We start from the raw sequence: 18,790 nt of genomic DNA on the forward strand, positions 1-18,790 counted from the left end.
ATAATTGTACTCCTGATCAACTTGCTCTAAGAAAAAATTTGTTGTTGGAGAACTTTTCCTCAATCTTGTTTTTTTCCCTTATATGGACCATGGGAAAGAAAATCTAAGTAAAATTGGCCAATATCTATGTTCAAATTATTGTGCTTTTGGCCGTACGGAATTAAGATTTAGATTACAACCGCTGCAAAATACAAACTACAGTTGAGCAGGATAAACATAAACAAGAAATAAAGACACGAAGAACTAACGAGATTCAACAAATTCTGCCTACGTTCCCTGAGAGATAATTCTCTCTACTATAAGAATAACAAGTACAAAATACACTTGAGTTAAATCAACGTAACTCAAACCCTAAACCAGACTTACAGTATTTCCCCAGATCTCACTCTCTCCAAATGATCGTTCACTCTTGCTCTCTTATTTTCTCTCCTCCTATGTTCAACCCTCTTAATGTTTTCTGACTCAACCAGCTTATGCATGCCTTTACTTCTATAAACAGAAGCCTTGAGTTAGTCACCTTTCATATCCACCAAGCAGACATGCATTTACTGCATACTGAAGACTTGCTTCAACACACAACCACTTCACCATTACGTACATGGCTGTAATAGTAAATCTATATCATGTATTCACACAGTTAAGTCAAACATAGCTGCTGCCTTCTCCTTGTAGCAATCCAATCATGTCTTTACTTTGAAGACTTGCACCGTTACACGCCATAACACCAACACAAGTTGATCTTCAATTGTTGTAACACATGACACATGATATATGCGCCAATCCCAGCACAAATTGAAGCCCAACTGTCTAAATAAAGAACAACAAGGTCAAAATCACACGACAGCACCAGTAAAAGGAAACTGAAAGAAAAAATAAATCAGAGAAAATATGAGCACAGTAAAATGTCGTCATGATGCCAGTAACTAAAAACATATTCCTGGAGTAAGAAGAATGTGTAGAAACTGACAGAGCCAAAGCCACTTTATCCAAACATCTGTATCTATATATTCTCTCAAGTACCGATGACAGTTTTTAGTTTAAACCCTAATGCAAGCAAGGTAGCAGCTGCACACCCCCTTTTTTTTCTTTACCCCTTTTATCACATCAAGTAATTACTATATAAACCCTAGCTAGCAAATACCAAATGCAACCAACACATTGAAACCATTGCCGGTCTTCTTCCATCCCCTCATAGCTTCGAAATCCCAACCTTATTCGGTAATGGCACTGGTACCTCACAATAAGGGTGTCAACCCAACAAGCAGAGACGGCGACCGTAATCGCGCTCCTCTGCTTAAAGATGGGCGCGACGGACATCGACGGTATTCGACAACAGCTGATGACAGTGCATTGGTCAACCAAATTATGCTTACTGATAAATCTCATGACCATCCCTACGAAGTGCCTTCTCTTGCAGTCACACAAATTCTTCAAACCATTGAGGCCATTCTTTCGCGCGTCACGAAACCTGACATCCATGATGGCACTCTAGTCCCGGTCTGTCCATGCTTAATTTTGTCACTTAATTATGTACAGAGAATCTTTAGCTGCTGCTAATTTAGTTTCTTTCCTGTGTTGCTCGTCGATTATTTTGTTTCGATGTTTGTGTGTGAATTAGGGAGCATTAGTACCAGCTGCTATACATGCGGATGCTTTGGAGCATGGGAAGGCCCTCCATGCTAGCCTGAGTACCCTCCACGACAGCTTCGATGTTCCAAACACCGTGTTCAATGCGATTCAATGCGAGGTTTGCCTCTACATGTATACTTATTTTCCAATTGTGACGGAACATTATTCATAAGTTCTATTTAAATCGACAGTTTAATAATATAACGAACTTGTCAACTTTGTTGAATATTGATGTAATGGGAGACAGTTAATGTCCAAATCGCTGCAAGGGGAAGATGCAAACAAGACCGCAATGGACATACTAGACATTGTGCAACACTACGATTGGGATGAAAAGGTAGTGCTTGCCTTGGGAGCATTTGCGATCAAAGATGGCGAGTTTTGGCTCCTGGCTCAGCAATACACCACCAACCCACTCGCCAAAGCGGTTGGACAGATTAAGCAACTGCACGAGATCTTGGAACGTGCGGGGACTAGTTTGAAATCGAAGTTTGATGCATACAACAATCTGGTTAGGGTCATATTCAAAGTGACCAGGACCATTGTTCACTTACAGGAGATTCACAACGACCGCCATTTGAGCCCCGAACTCAAAGCTACAGCTGCCACTGCCCATATCCCAACAGCTGTTTACTGGACAATTCGGGCTATTATAGTTGCTGCATCACAACTTCTGGGTATCACAGGCTCCGAGCCAGAGTAAGTTATTTTGTGGTTTGCTCTAATTTTTCAAGTAGAAAACTATGTGTACCTACTCAAGTAACTATATGCTGTATCAGGTACGTGACAGAGGTGTGGGAACTATCATCGCTGGCCCATAAGCTCGAAAACATATTCGATCACCTTGAAGAGATCCTCGACAGATTACATCAACTTATCCGTGCGTCTTAACCTAAAAAAGATAGAGAGTACTAATACTGATTAGGCTTCTCCTGCATAACTTGTTTATGTATAACTAAATAATGGTTATGTGATGCAGAGAAGAACAAAGAGGAGGATGCCTTCAATGCAATTGCACGCATCTTGGAAACACCACACATCGATAACTCAAAGCCTCTGAAGGTTTTGTTTTACAAGGATGATCAGCCTGCACTCTATGATTGCTACAACAAGAAGAGGGTTGGATTTAAAATCTCACTTTCTTTTCTCTTCTAGGAGCCACCATGTTTTGAATGTCTGACTCCCCCAATTAATTGAATTTTTTTCTTTCTGAAATACAGGTTGACATTGATGTGCTAAAGAGGAAAGTGGTGATTTTGTTCATCACAGACCTAGACGTTATCCATGAAAACGAGTACATGATTGTCCAACAAATGTACTTGGAAAAACAACACAACCCTACAAGGCCGGAGAGCCAGTACGAGGTTGTGTGGGTTCCAATTACAGATGTGTGGACTGAAGCCAAGTACCAGCAATTCGAGAGCCTAAGAAATAACATGGAATGGTACACCGTGTTCCACCCTTCGGTGGTGTCTCCGATTATGGTGAGGTACATCAGGGACCCGAGGAAGTGGAATTTTGCCAAGAAGCCTCTGCTTGTTGTGATGGATCCTCAAGGCAAAATTGTGCACAAGAATGCTGTCCACATGATGTGCATTTGGGGAAGCATTGCCTTCCCTTTCACTAGCCAGAAAGAGAGAATGCTTTGGGAAGAAGAAACATGGAGGATTGAGCTTTTGGCTGATGCCCTAGATCAAAACTTATATACTTGGGTACACACTATTCTATTGTATTTGCATCTTATATTGCCAAACTGTGAATATGAACCTGTTTAAGATATTTCTTTTTAGAATGTGCAATCGAGATTCTTAAATGTGTGATATTTGCATGAATTTCAGATCACGGATAGGAAGTACATTTGCTTGTATGGCGGAGAAGACATCGAGTGGATCCGAAACTTCACAAGGGCAGCGAGAAACGTGGCTCTTGAAGCCGGGATTCAGTTGGAATTGCTTTATGTGGGGAAGAGCAAGGCTAAGGAGAAAGTCGTGAAGAACATCATCAACATCATTCAAGCTGAGAAGCTAAGCCACACCCTTGAGGTGAACCTCATTTGGTTCTTCTGGATTCGTCTCGAGAGCATGTGGCAGTCCAAAGGACAAATCCTAAGCGAGCAAAGCAGAACCCAAACTGATCACTTGAAAAGCGATCCCATAATGCAGGGGATCATATCGATTCTGAGCTTCGGCTCGAGCGACCGCGGATGGGCAGTGATCGCCTTTGGCTCAGCAGACATGTCCAAGGCCAACGGGGAGCACATGTTGAGAAGCTTGAGGGAGTACAACAACTGGAAAATAAGGCCAACTGAAATAGGGTTTATCCCGGCACTGAATGAATACCTAGAAGGGGTGCATAAACAGGCTCCACACCACTGCACTAGTCTTATTTTGCCTGCAACCGGAATCATGCCTGAGACAGTTGCCTGCGCTGAGTGCGGCCGTCTCATGGAGAGGTTCTCCATGTTCCGCTGCTGCACCGATTGAGCTTGAGCTCGACAGGCACCCGTCAGATTTCTATATACATTTGAATTTCGTAATTATATGCTGCTGCTACTTCGACACTATGAAAATAAATGTGACATCAAAAGGTCTCATCTATGGTCATTAGGGGGCCTTGTTGATGTGAATCTGGAACTTGTTACTATGCAATAAAGCAATATCTGCATCTTCCACTCTGTTATGTTTGTTTTTGGTATTGTACGCCGGTTCACACTCCCGTTTTTTCTCTTGTTCGAAAACTTCCGTGCATTAAATCCACTTAAAATTCTAAATATTTTTGCTTTTCTCTCCCAGCAAACCCGTGCGTTCTCTCCCCCAGCAAGCCAGATCTGAAACCCTCCCAGCCGCCGCCCCTTAGGCTCGGCGGCATCCCGACTCCCACCTTCTTCTAGCCCTCTTTCCCTCTCCCCCTTCCTTTTCCACCCTCTGCATTTTCCCTCTTCCTCCTTGATAAAACTCAAAATCCTATCGTATCTCAACCTTGGCAGTGGAGCTATGTAGGATAGAGCGAGAGGTAGAAGAAGCAAAAGCCTCGTGTGTATATTTTTTATTAATAAAATGATATTACCTTTACAAAAGCAAGAGAGCTATTGCTCTATTTGGAGTAAGAGTAATAATATTCTTATCATATTTTTATACTACATTTCCATATCATCTTAGGTGGCATCTAATATGAACAATCATATTATTTGAAAAATTTGCAAAACCCAAGGAAAGAAAGGAGAAAGACTCTTCGTATACCATAATCATCATTTAATTAACTAGTTTTTTAACTATTAGTTTATTAAATAATGAACTAAATTTAAAAATCTGATTAAGTGGTTGTCCACCTCAAATGCCACCTAAGATGGTATGTAAATGTGGTACAAAAACATGGTATGAATAGCATTACTTTTAGAGTAATGTTATTCATATCGTGTTTTTGTACCATATTTTCATACCATCTTAGGTGGTATTTGAAGTGGACAACCACATCATTTAAATTAATCAGATTTTTAAATTTAGTTCATTATTTAACAAACTAATAATTAAGAAAAACTAGTGAATTAAATAATATTGTGGTATACGAGAAGTCTTTCTACTTCATTTCCTTAAGTTTTGCAAATTTTTCAAATAATGTGGTTGTCCACATCAGATGTGACCTAAGATGGTAAAGAAATGTGGTATAAAAATATGGTATAAATAACATTACTCCTCTATTTAAGCCTTTAGCACACAAGAAGTGCCAAATGGACAATCCACTAATAGCTAACGACTGAAAAGAATAGTTATAACAGAAATGTAAACTTCTAAACTCAGTGATTAAGCTGCTACTTAGTACTACGGTTTAGTAAGTATTTGTCTTCACTTATAAGTGATAGATCTTAGGTTCGATTTTTGTCAAATGCGAATTTGAACCACATTATTGCTAACTCATTATAAGGGTAAGTCCGACACCTCCTCCTTAATGTGAATAATATCGTTTGTTCCAAAAATAAAAAATAAAAAATAAAAAAACTCAGCGACGAAGTTGAAAAGCTCCAAAGTAACATGTCTTATCACTCCATCCTTCACACTCAAAAAGTTTAGTTTCTGCGTTTTTCTCTCTTTTGGCCTTTTGTTTCGGGTTTCCTTAAGCTTTGTTCCTTGAACTTTGTCTCAATGAGCTTACTTTGTTGCTACTTTCCTTTGCACGTCCTCAAATCTCTGCTACTCGGCATCTGTGCCTCCCCTTAAGTATTTTTAGTACTATTTGGTAGGATTATAGAAGCGCTCATTGTGCCCCCATTTTCTGTTGATCCAGTTATTTTGTTAGCTGTTTCGTTTGTTCGTTCTCTTAGTGGCATTGGCTCCATCTGCTAGCTACTGGTTTCCATTCCAGTTTTAGGGTTTTCAATTGTTGTTCGGATGACTTATTTTCGTCTTTGCTTTGAACTTGTATTTAGGTTGTGAGCTGACTTTTGGGCTCTCCTTTCTTTATAATAGTTTTTTTATTTAATAAAAGTAATCTAGTTTGACCAAAAAAAAAAAACTGCGTAACATTCTTAGCAATTACCAAAAAAAAAAACAGTTACAAAATTAGGGCTTCAGTGTGTGTAACATTCAGATCATTGACACTAAGGTCTCGCTGAAATCCGCTAAGATATTGAAAATTTTCATCATAAGCCCAATTTGGAAGAAAACTCTTGTGCGTTTCTTGTCCAACCATTCACCGTCAAAGTAAATCAAAATCCAAAAGTCACGTGCCATTACAATTAGGTCAAATAATTTTAGGGATTTTTAAAGAAAAGCTCTGTTCATTTTAACGAAAAATCATATTTTTATACTAAAAATTAATCATAATATTATTCACTTTAATCTTTATTTTGTTATTAAACAAAACCAGGTTAGACAAGGAGAAGCCAGAAGAGTGCTCAGACAGCCAAGGGTTGGTAATCAACTTCTGGTTTGTTAAACCCAGATCAGAAACCCTAATCCATGATAAAATGCTTCATCAATAGACAAAGTTTAACACAATTAAGACAGACCCAAATAAAAATTAGCAACAAAAAAACAGAAACACAAACGAATCAAAAACCTTAAAACAAAAAAAATTAAGGATTGGAATGAGCTCAGACACATCCCTTAATAATCAGCTTCTGGTTCTACTAATTACCAGATCAGAACTACAGCCAAGGGTTTGTTTCATCGTCATTGCTCAATCACTTTCAAATTTCATACAAAAAATATTATTAAAAAAATAAAAATAAAATGAAAAGAATAATAATAATAATAATAAAAAGAAAATTTTGTACCAGGCGACAGGTAACACAGTGCAAAAGCAAAAAGCAGGCACGGTGCTGTTTAGTACCGGTAATTCTTAATTTTAATCTACGCTCCGGAAACTAGAACATCCCCAACCCGATCGAAATTTACGGGGCGTTCACCATATGAAGCAACTACGACAATTCCGAAGAAAACACCGACAGTGATTTGTAAGGCAATGTCTCGACTCCGGCCCAAAACCAGACAACAACCTACGACCATTTCGAAAAATGCGTGGCTGTTTTTGATGAATTTGGGATGGAAACCGAAGCTGATTTACGCTTCCGTTGACACGTCCTTATGGAACTACAAACCAGCCGATGAACGTAACGCCTATCAGAAGCGACCCACAAACCCTAAATTTGAACACTTGTAAGTGCTAGTCAGAGTAAAAAATGGAGATGCGTACCGAGAGGAGCGGCGGCTACGGAAGTTAGGGTTGGGGGGATCGCAGGGACGCGGGTTTATATAGAAGAACGCGGCGGGTTGGACGTACACGAGAAACCCTTTGTTTTTGCGGTATAACGATAATGCCATTAGGGCCGCGGAAGGAAGTTCTTGTAGTTTGTGGGTCTGGGTTTAGTTGTAGTCTTGGTTGGGTTGGGCCTGAGCCCGTTTGTTTAAGATCCAGGATTCAATTGCGCAACTTTGTGAGGAACTCAAGCAAGAAGAAATAAAAACGAAAGCATAAAAAAATGCCCCCATGCAGGATCGAACTACAGACCTTCAGTTTACAAGACTGACGCTCTACCACTGAGCTATAGGGGCTTCTTGATAAAATTCTCGAAAAATCCTTATAATTAATCCTGCTTACACTTTCAGAGCCCACTTTTTTTTTTTTTTTTTTTTTTTTTTTTTTTTTAAATCAAGACAGAGCCCACTTAGTTTTGAAGTAAGAGGCTTAGCTTTTGGGTCCCTGAATTATGAATTATCGGCAGGGAAAAGCACAAGTACTAGTACTATATTGAGCAACTTTTAAGCTGATATATAAATAATAGGGGTTTTATCACAAATGGTTCTTCAAATTGACACATCCCATCAAAATAGTCTATAAAATTGAAAATTAACCAATGTAATCCCTGAAAATGGATGTCACAAATCAATATGATCATTCTGTTACTTCTGTCAAAAAATCTATTATAAGCTAATGTGGCACCATATAGATTAAAAATGCTTAAATAATAAAAAAAAATTATTTTAATATAATTAAAAACGAAAAAAACAAGAAGTTGAACACAATGCGGTAACAAAACCCACACAAGAACTTTGACCAGAAAAAAAAAAAAACCCAACACATAAACCAATTAATTAAATAGTTACCGCTACAAAAAACCCTTATCCTGCTCCAGCTTCTCCATTGTTGGAGCCTGCAAGCTAATCTCCACATCAATGCTCCTCCCGCCGCTCTTCCCCTGGTACAAATACACCTTCCCGTCGAGCTGATTGTTCGACCCGATTCTCATCCCCTCGGGTTTTCCCCATCCAAAATCCACCTCATAGAGACCTGGAATCTCAGCCAGCTCCCCACCGCCACGCAGTTCACCTCCGCGTTCTTCAACTCGAAAAGCTTCTGCGAGCTTTTCCACTTCGTGTTCCTCTAATCAATCGTTTCGCATTGTTCCCCTCGATTGCCTTCTGGATAATCGATTCCTTCGCGTTTTTAATTATATTAAAATAAATTTTGTTTTCTATTATTTGAATATTTTTAATTCATATGGTAAATATTTAATTATATTTGTGCGACCCAATTATGGACCACGTCAGCACATAACAGATATTTTGACAAAATATTAATGAAATAATCATATTGATTGACGACATTTATTTTCAAAAATTATATTGATTAATTTTTAATTTTATGAATCATCCGTGATAAAAATTCTAAATATAATTGCTAGTGACACTTGTGGGCCTATCAATTTTACATCTAATTGCAAAAAACTTGTCACTCGGATGTCTCGTCCGTTTCAGACATGTCAAATTCTAAAGTTGCGTGCCAGTATAAAATTCCATGGCTTTTAGTTATTTTCTGGTCAACTCTGAAGAAACTGAAACAAAAGCTCAGAAAGCAACCAGGAGTACAGAAATCCATGCCCACCCACCCCACCCGGCCGTCTATTTTCTAACCAGCAAAAGTCTTCTGCTTACGTTTGGCCGACCCTTGAATATTCTTGGCTCGGATGCTTAAACCTTAATCAACAAGAGCAACTTTCGTATTACAACAACATCACTATACCGATATCTCAAGTTATCACACATTACTGCGTAAAAAAATTAAAATACATAACAATGTGTGATTGTTTTAATAACATTCACTATATATGTAAATTTCAGACGTTTGCAAATACTAATTTGAACTTTAATCAGTGTTCTAAGTTGTTGTAAAGTTGAGATTCTACTACAAAATCAATTGGTAATATAGGAAGTAGTCCAACCTCTTATAAGTCTTTGCATGGTTGGACTTGGTCCCGTGCTGATGTGGGATTTTATCTTCACATTCTCACACGCATCTTCATATATGGCAAAATTTCAAGCCTAACACATAGACAACAAGCACGGGAGGAAGGGAGTGACATAGAGCACGTGTGACCGTTGAGTTTCACATATGGAAGAATCTGCTCTCATACCATGAAAAAAGTTAAGGCATCATATATAAAACCAATTGGCAATATGGAGAGTAATCAGCAATGTGAGATTTATTCTCAACACGCTCTTAATATGTGACGAATTTTTAAACCTAACATGTGAATAACACAACTTAAGTAATGTGAAATACATGTGACAGTTGGACTTCGTATTAAATACGGTGGATTGTTGTAGACAGCCATACTATAGTTTCATAACATATGCTATGAGAGAGGTTGGTTGAAACTCGAAAGAGACAGTGAACTTGTTTGCTTGCATGCAACAACTTTCAGAAAAAAACTGGGACATAAAGAATAATAAGGCCACTACTTGAATTGTTTGTGGATAAGAGTTTTAAAAGGAAAAGATTTTCTGATCATCTGCAGTGCCGATGCCATATTGGAGAACAATGCTCCCATCATGTTTTTGGATTTCTTTCTTTCTTTCCCGGTGTCCCGAAGAGGAGCACGTACGTCTACAATAACATTAATACATAATATATATATCTATATATATATGTATATATATGCAAACAACTGGTAGATATTTGATGGAACAGTAGGGAAAAGATAGAATGGATGAGATTTGTAGGCCAGCAAGTTGGCAACTTGAGCCAGAAAGTAGCCAAATATATATATATTGTGATGCGAAGTGGTCAACGACTCAAAGGGAGAGGAATATTACTCATGGTGCATGCAAATCCTCACTTAACTACAAACAAAATAATATGATACAACGAATGACTTCTTACACACAACGAGCTATTTCTTTTTGCATTTGTAAATTATAGTCTCACACGTTTTTCACATCGACAGAATGACAGAGAGAAAAAGAGTTGAAATGACTTCAACTACTGCCGAAGCTTTTTATGATAAAATTTCACATCAATCGAACTCTCCAAGTGACACTTAACAAGTTGGAGACAATGGTGTCACTAAAAGGATATTTGATCTGTCTCTCTGATAATTTGACATGAATTTGATGGTAACTCACAAAAATCACAATATATAAGAAAGCATACATGTTCTGTAGAGAGGTCAACGACTCAAACGCTAGTGAATTAGTAGGCGCCTTTCAATTCATACTGAATCCAAAAATGCGTTATTAATCACTAGGTTTGTCTCCTGTCTGAAGGTAGCCATCGGTCGATAATAATTTAGAATGGTTGTCCTTCTTGTTGCAGATTAATCCACGCAATATGTTCAAGGAGGAGGATTTAATTAATTAAGAGATTTATTGTCTTAAGAGATGTACCCAATGGCTACTTATCCAAGCTCCAAACCACAAAATCCAACCAAGGGTTCAACACTATTATTTCTTGATATTCATTCGTCAGGAGATTATTTCGCAATTTATTTTCATTCCAAATTGAGTTTAATTGAATAGAAAATTAGAAATCAATTGGTTATGTTTAAATTGAGAAATTTCTCAATGTGACCAGAATACGGGATGGTACAGTACATGTTATCATATAATTTGTGAAATTTTTTTTTTCATGTGCCCCTCTAATTATATAATTACCCATGGTGTACCACCCCACGACTGCACGCTAAAAAATCTCTCATCTAAATCGCCCTTCTTTTATAAAAAAGACAATGAGGAGACAGCTTGGTATTAATTAATCTTAAGCTTTTGAAGTTGTCTACTAATTGTATCCAAACAAGCCGAAACTGAGATTGATGAACCACTAAACCACCATCTAATTAAGCCTCAAATGATTAATACATCTGCGTGGATTTGCGTGTAAAACAGAACTAATATACTCATTATTCTATAAACCACCCAGAGTTTCAGAAGTACTTCACCAATTAATAATGAGTAATTTCGTGCAAGACTACTAACTTAATCTTAATTAAGTGATCCTAATTAATTAAGTTATTTGGAACAAATTAAGGCGCAATGCAAGGGGAGACGCAAAGGGTGCCTTGTGATATGGAATGTATTGTACATTTAATTTCCCAATCGATATATGCATGAACACAATTATGAGAGATTTTTCAATGTAATCGGAACATGAAATGGTATACCACGTGTCATTTTACAAATAATGAGATATGTGTGTTAAAAAGTTAATAACTTAAAAGATAAAATTTATTACCACTTATATAAAAACACATGATGTACTTTTTTTCGTGTTCCGGTCACAATGAAAAAATTCTCCACAATTACAAGTTAAAATTAATTAAAATATTAGTAACAAGCTTTGTTAGACATTGATTGGTCGATTAATCGCGTCCTTGGAGGGTGTTATGCAGTAAAGCACATGGATTAACAAAGTGTTTTTTTATCTTCATCTGCTGAGGTCTAGTACTCTTATTCCAGCTCTTCAATATATTATTCTTCCAAATCAAGGTAATTGAAAAGGGCTGTAGATTAAAACATTTAATTATTTCTGCAATTTTCTTTTTGGGTAAAGAACTCCCTTTGACTGTGTAAAAGAGTAATGTTAATGCATGTTACATGCCTATATATTTCTTTGGAATGCACGTCATATTTTATGTACCATATTTGTACTACATTTTTAATCGAGGTAAAAGTCATCAACACATGAGATCTCATCGTTATTAGAGAGACGGTACATATGTCGTATGAAAAATGTGTAAGAGTTGCATTTTTGTGGATTATTAGTAAAGTTTACGTTAAGGATAAAGGTAATGGACAAAATTTATAGACAAAATTTGCAAACCAAATAATATATCACCAATAGAAAATGAGCATGCTTATCAACGCTTAAGTAATAATCTAGTCATCAACTTCTATGTCACTTAATTTGCAAAATTTTGCCTACAAATTTAGTCTTCCTAACATTAGCCTTAGGTTTATGAGTTATTTTGAAGGAAAGGGATCTGTAGAGGATCATTTCCACCTAATCCTCCTCATCAAACAATCCGGACCCTTGAAATTTGATCTAACAGCTAAAGTTATTATAACTTTTAAAGTGGGCCCGTATTTTTAACCGTTGGATCAAATTTCAAGAATCCGGATTGTTTGATGAGAAGGATTAAGTGGAAAGGATCCAGAAAGGATCCCTTTCCTATTTTGAAATATTAGCCTTTTTGAGTTTTATGGTTTTCGCTAAAAAATTTGGTGACGTGGGGTTTATTAAAAAAAAAAAATTAGGGCATTTTTATTACGAATTGAATTTTTATTTGATTGGAATTATTAACCGATTAAATAGTGATTGATTTTGTAAATTATTTTGCACTGCCCTTGATTGAAACGTCATAAAATTTATATGATTTTGGATCCCACTTGAGGAAGTGTCTCAACTACCTGGTCGTATAAATAAATAAAATGATGACATCTTGATTAGATTGATCACAAAAAAACTCACATCAACAAACGTTACTTAGAGCGGAAAATATCTAACAAGCCATGCAACTAATTAATACTATTTTTAAGAATATATATATTTACCCAAAATCACACGAGTCATCGTCTACTTCATCCATACAATACAAAAAAGGAAGTGTTATTGGCATTTCAAAAATCTTATTATACATTCCTCACAAGTGTATTTTTCTTTCCTAATATAGAAAGTTTGGAGTGTAGAATGAGATTTTTGGAGTGCTAATAACAATTCCCTACAGAAAAACCATTCTATATAACAAGAGTAATGCTAAGGAGGTTATGATAAAGTTTATGAAAAAATGATGCAAGTGTTGTGTCCTCTTAAGTGATATCTTTTCGTTTGATTAGATGTAGTTATGTGAATTTGTAAACATGGAATTGTTTTTCTAATCAATAGTGTTGTTCATTTTATTTTAGGCCAAATTAGATTAATAATTTATTCGGTAAAAAATTAAGATTTAAACCTTTGTGTTAAAGATTATTAACAAATTTAACCAAAAAGGTTAATTATCAATTAAATGTAGGGATATAAATGTCCGACCATACTCTTTCGCCTGCTTCTCTCTTTCTCTCTCTCACTGTAATTGTACCTCCTCTCAGCCATCTACATACAAATGCATCCTCTACACATCTCTCAAAAACCCTAACCCTAAACCCAAAGATTCTTAAGGACTCCGAATTTGGGGGAAGTGGTTGGGAGGGGAAGCCTATGATTTAACGAAAATTGGAAGCGAAAGGTATGGGGGGAAGAAGGTGCGCGGGATAATTAAGGGGTGGGGCGTAGGTGAAGAGGGGAGACCTAAGGATAGAGAAAAGTGATGGGAAGGGGGTTGTGTTCGGCGGTGGAGGAACAGGTACGGCCTCGTCTTCGGCTGTCTTGTGGGGAGAAGATGGTGTGGGGAAGCCTTTTGTTGGGTGTCACCCTCCAAGTCTCTTTCTTCCTTTTTTTTTTTCGTTGTTTTTTCCACTAAGAAATTAGGTAAATGTTTCTTCTAAGATGGAAAACGTTACAAGTCTACGGTGGAGGAGGAGGGGACGGTGGGAGAAGAGGCCGCCGGAGGGGAGGTATAATTACACAGACAGAAAGAGAGGGAGAGGAAGTTGGAGCTGCTGCAATCACATTGCTAATCAATCTATTTTTTTTAATAGTTGCTAATCAATCTTTTAATCAACGTACCAAAACACGTCTGAACGACTTAAACAAACCAAAAGATTGCGGTATTTACGTACCATGCAACAATTATCTAACAAATCACATCTCTATCAAAAATTAAAAAATACAAATCACATCCATAAAACCAGATTATGATCGCAGTAAGCTTTACGTAAATTGTAATTAATTAATCTAATCAATTACATTTTCAACTGAGACAGTAGGCCCCGCGCACTGTTCACATTCGAAACCGAGACATGCCACGCCTTCACTTCTCCATCCAAGCTCCCACTGTAAACCGTAACGATGCCGTTCGACCCCTCGTCTTTAACCGCCACTAACGACTTCACCGGCTTCACGTGCCCCTCCAAAACCGCCAAACAACAAAAACTCCCGTCCTCGCCGCGTTGCCACACCCTCACCGTCCGATCAGCCGACCCACTGAACAACAAATCCCCGACGTTGATCATACACAGTATAGCCTTCCGGTGACCTCTCAGCGCCCCCGTCACCGCCATGTGGTTGGCGCTGTCTTCCCTCTCCCACACCAGGATTGAACGGTCGCAAGCCCCCGAAAACAGCACCGATCCGTCGTCGTTTAAGGCCAAGGCGTTCACTGCCGACTTGTGCTTCTCCAGCGTCGCCATCAACACGTGGCGCTTCTCCCCGAATGGTTTGGACCACACCCTGATCCGACAATCCGCCGACCCGGTGTACACCGTCCCGTCGTTCGACACCACCACCGCGTTCACGGCGTCCTCGTGTGCCTTGACCGACTCGATGCAGCGGAGATCCGAGTCCCGCCAAATCTTCAGGCTCTTGTCCCAGGATACTGAGTAAATCAGGCCGTTGTAGACGGCGATGCCGGTGACGGCGTCGGCGTGTTGGATCCAGAGGCATTTCTTGTGGCGGCGGACGGTCACGTAGTTCTTGGGGAGGACGAAGCGGCGCAAACGGTCATTGACTGTGGGGAGGGAGTTGAAAAGCTTGTGCTGTTTTCCCGCCGTCAACTGCCAGACTCGGATTTTGGAGTTCTGGTGTGAAGTGAAGATATTGCCGTCGGAAAAATTAACGGACTTAACGGATCCCGAGGAGGCATCGTGGGCGTTGAATGAATCGAGAAGCGTGTGGTCCGTACGATCGTAGACGTTGATCGCGTGCCCCGATGCGGCGTAGAGGAGGTTGTGGTGGACGGCGAGGCAGGTGATTGGGAGGGAGGGGCGGCGGGGCGGGAGAGTGGCGAAGCAGAGGTGGGAGACGGAGAGATCGAGGGGGTCTAGAGGGGAGAGTTTCTGGAGGGAGAGGACAGATGGCAGCGTCTGGAGGGAGAGGTTGCTTTGGAGGCTGCTACTGCCGTTGTCGCTGGCGCTGGTACTAGTGCTGGGAATATCGGAGGAGCTGCTGGTATCGGAGGGTTTGAGTTTCGGCCGAGACGGTGGCGTCTCGGGGTTGGAGAATGGGACGGTGGAGTGACGGGTGGTGGAGGAGATGGCTAGCCAGGATCGGGACCTCATGGCGGCGTCGGTGATAGGAAAGCTGAGTAAAACTTTGTTTGTTATTCATATATAGACAGAGAAGATTTTGGACTGTGGGAGTGTGAGGGTAACGCGTGGAGAAGAAAATTTTCAGAGTAACTGTACACCATTTATCATTATATAAATGATAAAATATGTGTATTAAAAAGTTAATAACTTAAAAAGTAAAATTTGTCGTTACTTACGTAAAAACACGTGATTTACTATTTGTATTCTTGTCATTATAATCCGTGTGAAGGGTGGGAGGAGAAGTAAATGACGAAAAGGTAAGGGTACGATTGGTACGAGACTCGGATGTTTGACAAATACGATTTTGCAGGTAGGGTTAGTTTGATAATATGGGGTGTGGATGGAGTGGGGTCCATCTAGGGTAGCTTTGCCAATTGGGAGTTGCCGGGTAACATAAGTTAGGGTACACCACGTGTTAATATACAAAATGTATGATATGTGTGTTAAAAAATTAACAACTTTAAAAATAAAATTTACACTACTTCTATAAAAACATATGACGTTCCATCTGTGTTACGGTGACAAAGAAATTTTTTTTGAGAGAAGGAAGAGGGTGGCTTTGGCAATTGGCAATTGGCATTTGCCTTTGGGATTTAAACAAGAGGAAGATGCTAAAGCCGTAAAGCGATATTGGAATTTGGAGGTCAAAACTTTGGGCTGCTTGTTCCACCAAGTTGGCTTTGGTCTATTTCTTATCCGTGTCTGAGCTGTGACCAGTAAGATGAGACTGTATTATTAGGATAGTTTCTTCGGGTAGTGTGACCAAGGCATGATTCGGGTGACTTCAAAATATAAGAAAGTACCCTGCTTTGGTGAATGTTGTTTTATGGATGATGTGATCGAAATATAAATTTGAATTTTTCTCCTTAATCAAGGAGATGTGGTTGTATTTTATGGTATTTTTTTGTGGAGTGAGATCAGAGCATAATTTAGGTGACATCAAAATATAAGAAAGTATCTTGTTTTGGTGAGAGTTGTTTTATGGATGACGTGATCGAAGTATAAATTTGAGCTTTCATTCCCAATTAGGGAGACGCGGTGGTTTTATGGTTGACCTTGGTTGCGATTGTAGGACGTATAATATGCAGTAGTTCTCAAAGTCAACACTATATCAACACTATTCTTTTAATCAAATATATTATATATTATATATTATATATCATCATACGCGTATAATGACCGTGTATTGATCACATATGTCTATATTTGTGTATTTTTGCCCTTTTTTGGCTCTATGGTATGAGGGGTGCTATGTAGGCAATATACAGTCAATATACAAACAAGACGAAGATATTATTGGTCCAGCTTTAGGGAACAGTGGAGCGGAGTTCCTCTTAAGATGAGGCTCGTGTGTGCAAACACTGAAACACACAAAATTATGGTAATCGGTATAATCGGTAACATATCTTTTTATCTAGTGATTTGGCCATGGAAGACTGTAAAGCTGTGAACTGATATCTGCTCTAGCAAACTGGAATCCTTTTATTGTCTTAAACACTAATAATATAATCCGCAAGATTACAAACCTTAATCTCTACTTAACATGACGTTTAGTTCATATTCAAATACACATGTAGAGCGATAACTTTAAATAAAGGATTTGGAATCAAACTTTAATTGTCACCCTCAAGTGGTAGTGTTTATTGCAGAATTAAAGCTTAATTAATCAATCTCGTTAATATAATTTTTTACAACTTAATTAAGAAAATTATCTGGCTTTTAGCCTATGACAACTCAGAGCAACTCCAGCGTTGGAGCCCTCCTCCCTGGCAATACACTATTCAATCCACCTAATGAACAGTAATTGCCCTTAATGAACAGTAAGTAGCCCTGGCAATAGATTTTGCATCTGCACCGTTACACTTCTATAGCCCTGGCAATAGGCAATAAAATATTAGTATTTTTTTTATTTATAAAATTAATACAAAATAATTTTAAATGTAATATCGGATAAGATTTTTAATCGTTCTCGTTGCGCCACGTGTCATTATCCTAAGTATTATTAAATAATACAAAATAAATAATTATAATACAATTATTGGTGATGGATTTCTGATAAGATTATTAACCAATCACGTTGCGCCACGTGTCATAATCGGTTCACAATCTTTGAGGATAGATTTCCATCAGATTTTAAACGAATGACGGCATGCCACGTGTCATAATCTGTTAACAATCTTTGATGATAGATTTCCATCAGATTTTTAACGAATGACGGCATGCCACGTGGCATTATGCAGAACCTAATCCTTTCTGAATCTTCTATGTAATCCACCATCCATCTTCACAAATCTCACACCAAAATTCTCAAGATCTCTATCATTATTCATAATTTCTGCTTCCTTATTCACAAAAATCAATTTCAATATTCATAGTTTCTGTTTCTTTCTTTCAATGTCTTCTTCTTCTTCCTCAAGGATGATGTGGGAATTGAATCAGGAAGAGGAAGACTTGTTTAACCAATCAGAATCAATGTTCAAGCACCAGGGGGTAAGAAATGAGAGGGAAGAAGATGAGGAGCGTCAAATGAGAGATGACGACGTAAGAAGGGGCAGAGCCTCACATTCCCGTCGAGTCATCCAAGCTGCGGCTCAGATCTGCAGGCCCAGGCGTTCCGGAAACCTTGATAGAAGCAGGCAACGACGAGGTATGGAACTCTTGGATGATTATTTTGTTCCTAATAGTGCATTCCCTGATACGTACTTTAGACGTCGTTTTAGAATGGAACGACATTTGTTCAACAAAATCATGATTGCTGTTTGCAACCATGATTCTTATTTTGTGCAAAAAAAAGATGCTTTTGGTGCTATGGGTCTACTGCCGGAGCAAAAAATTACTGCTGCCTTGCGGATGCTTGCATATGGAGCATCTGCAGACCAAGTGGATGAGATAACGAGGATGGGGCAATCAACCATTCTTGAGTCCCTGATGAGGTTTTGCGGAGCAATCGAATCTATCTACACCGCTGAGTACCTCCGCAAACCCACACACATGGACTTGGAGCGGCTGTTGAAGAAGGCGGAGATGCGTGGCTTTCCTGGGATGATTGGAAGCATTGATTGTATGCACTGGACGTGGAAAAACTGTCCAAGTGCATGGCAAGGCGCTTACGGGGATAGAAAAGGGGCAAAAAGTATCATTCTGGAGGCGGTGGCATCTTTTGATACATGGATTTGGCACGCCTTTTTCGGAGTCCCGGGAGCTCA

At 38.8% G+C, this 18,790-nt stretch overlaps 2 protein-coding genes and 3 non-coding genes across 5 annotated transcripts; 1 reads left to right on the forward strand and 4 right to left on the reverse strand.

The window, feature by feature from the left end:
• The first annotated feature begins 1,033 nt into the window (after positions 1-1,033).
• On the forward strand, positions 1,034-4,303 carry LOC103949844 (protein SIEVE ELEMENT OCCLUSION A). The gene is made up of 7 exons (XM_009360970.3): positions 1,034-1,497; positions 1,619-1,747; positions 1,877-2,328; positions 2,409-2,509; positions 2,609-2,748; positions 2,850-3,341; positions 3,468-4,303. Exons 1-7 carry the CDS (start codon positions 1,222-1,224, stop codon positions 4,110-4,112), a joined length of 2,235 nt encoding a protein of 744 aa, XP_009359245.2. The 5' UTR covers positions 1,034-1,221; the 3' UTR covers positions 4,113-4,303.
• A 1,885-nt stretch (positions 4,304-6,188) lies between these two features.
• LOC125471706 lies at positions 6,189-6,275 on the reverse strand. The gene has a single exon (XR_007253791.1). It is a non-coding gene; the product is annotated as a small nucleolar RNA R11/Z151 (small nucleolar RNA).
• A 618-nt stretch (positions 6,276-6,893) lies between these two features.
• Positions 6,894-7,046, reverse strand: LOC125471713. The gene has a single exon (XR_007253798.1). It is a non-coding gene; the product is annotated as a small nucleolar RNA snoR137 (small nucleolar RNA).
• A 561-nt stretch (positions 7,047-7,607) lies between these two features.
• On the reverse strand, positions 7,608-7,679 carry TRNAT-UGU. Its single transcript has one exon. It is a non-coding gene; the product is annotated as a tRNA-Thr (tRNA).
• Positions 7,680-14,021: 6,342 nt separating this feature from the next.
• Positions 14,022-15,569, reverse strand: LOC103949846 (protein JINGUBANG). The gene has a single exon (XM_009360974.3). The coding sequence runs from the start codon at positions 15,552-15,554 to the stop codon at positions 14,241-14,243; it is 1,314 nt and encodes a 437-aa protein (XP_009359249.2). The 5' UTR covers positions 15,555-15,569; the 3' UTR covers positions 14,022-14,240.
• Positions 15,570-18,790: the final 3,221 nt, after the last annotated feature.

The sequence above is a fragment of a genome, unplaced genomic scaffold (assembly GCF_019419815.1).
Source record: "Pyrus x bretschneideri cultivar Hongxiangsu unplaced genomic scaffold, Pyrus_bretschneideri_v1 Contig6, whole genome shotgun sequence".
NCBI classification, from domain to species: Eukaryota; Viridiplantae; Streptophyta; class Magnoliopsida; order Rosales; family Rosaceae; genus Pyrus; species Pyrus x bretschneideri.

Excerpts from the sequence above, each read along its gene's own strand:
- LOC103949844 (XM_009360970.3), top strand. The coding sequence starts at position 1,222 with ATGGCACTGGTACCTCACAATAAGGGTGTCAACCCAACAAGCAGAGAC. Across the intron at positions 1,498-1,618 it reads ATGATGGCACTCTAGTCCCG|GGAGCATTAGTACCAGCTGC; the intron begins GTCTGTCCATGC and ends TGTGTGAATTAG. Across the intron at positions 2,749-2,849 it reads ATTGCTACAACAAGAAGAGG|GTTGACATTGATGTGCTAAA; the intron begins GTTGGATTTAAA and ends TCTGAAATACAG.
- LOC103949846 (XM_009360974.3), bottom strand. The coding sequence starts at position 15,554 with ATGAGGTCCCGATCCTGGCTAGCCATCTCCTCCACCACCCGTCACTCC.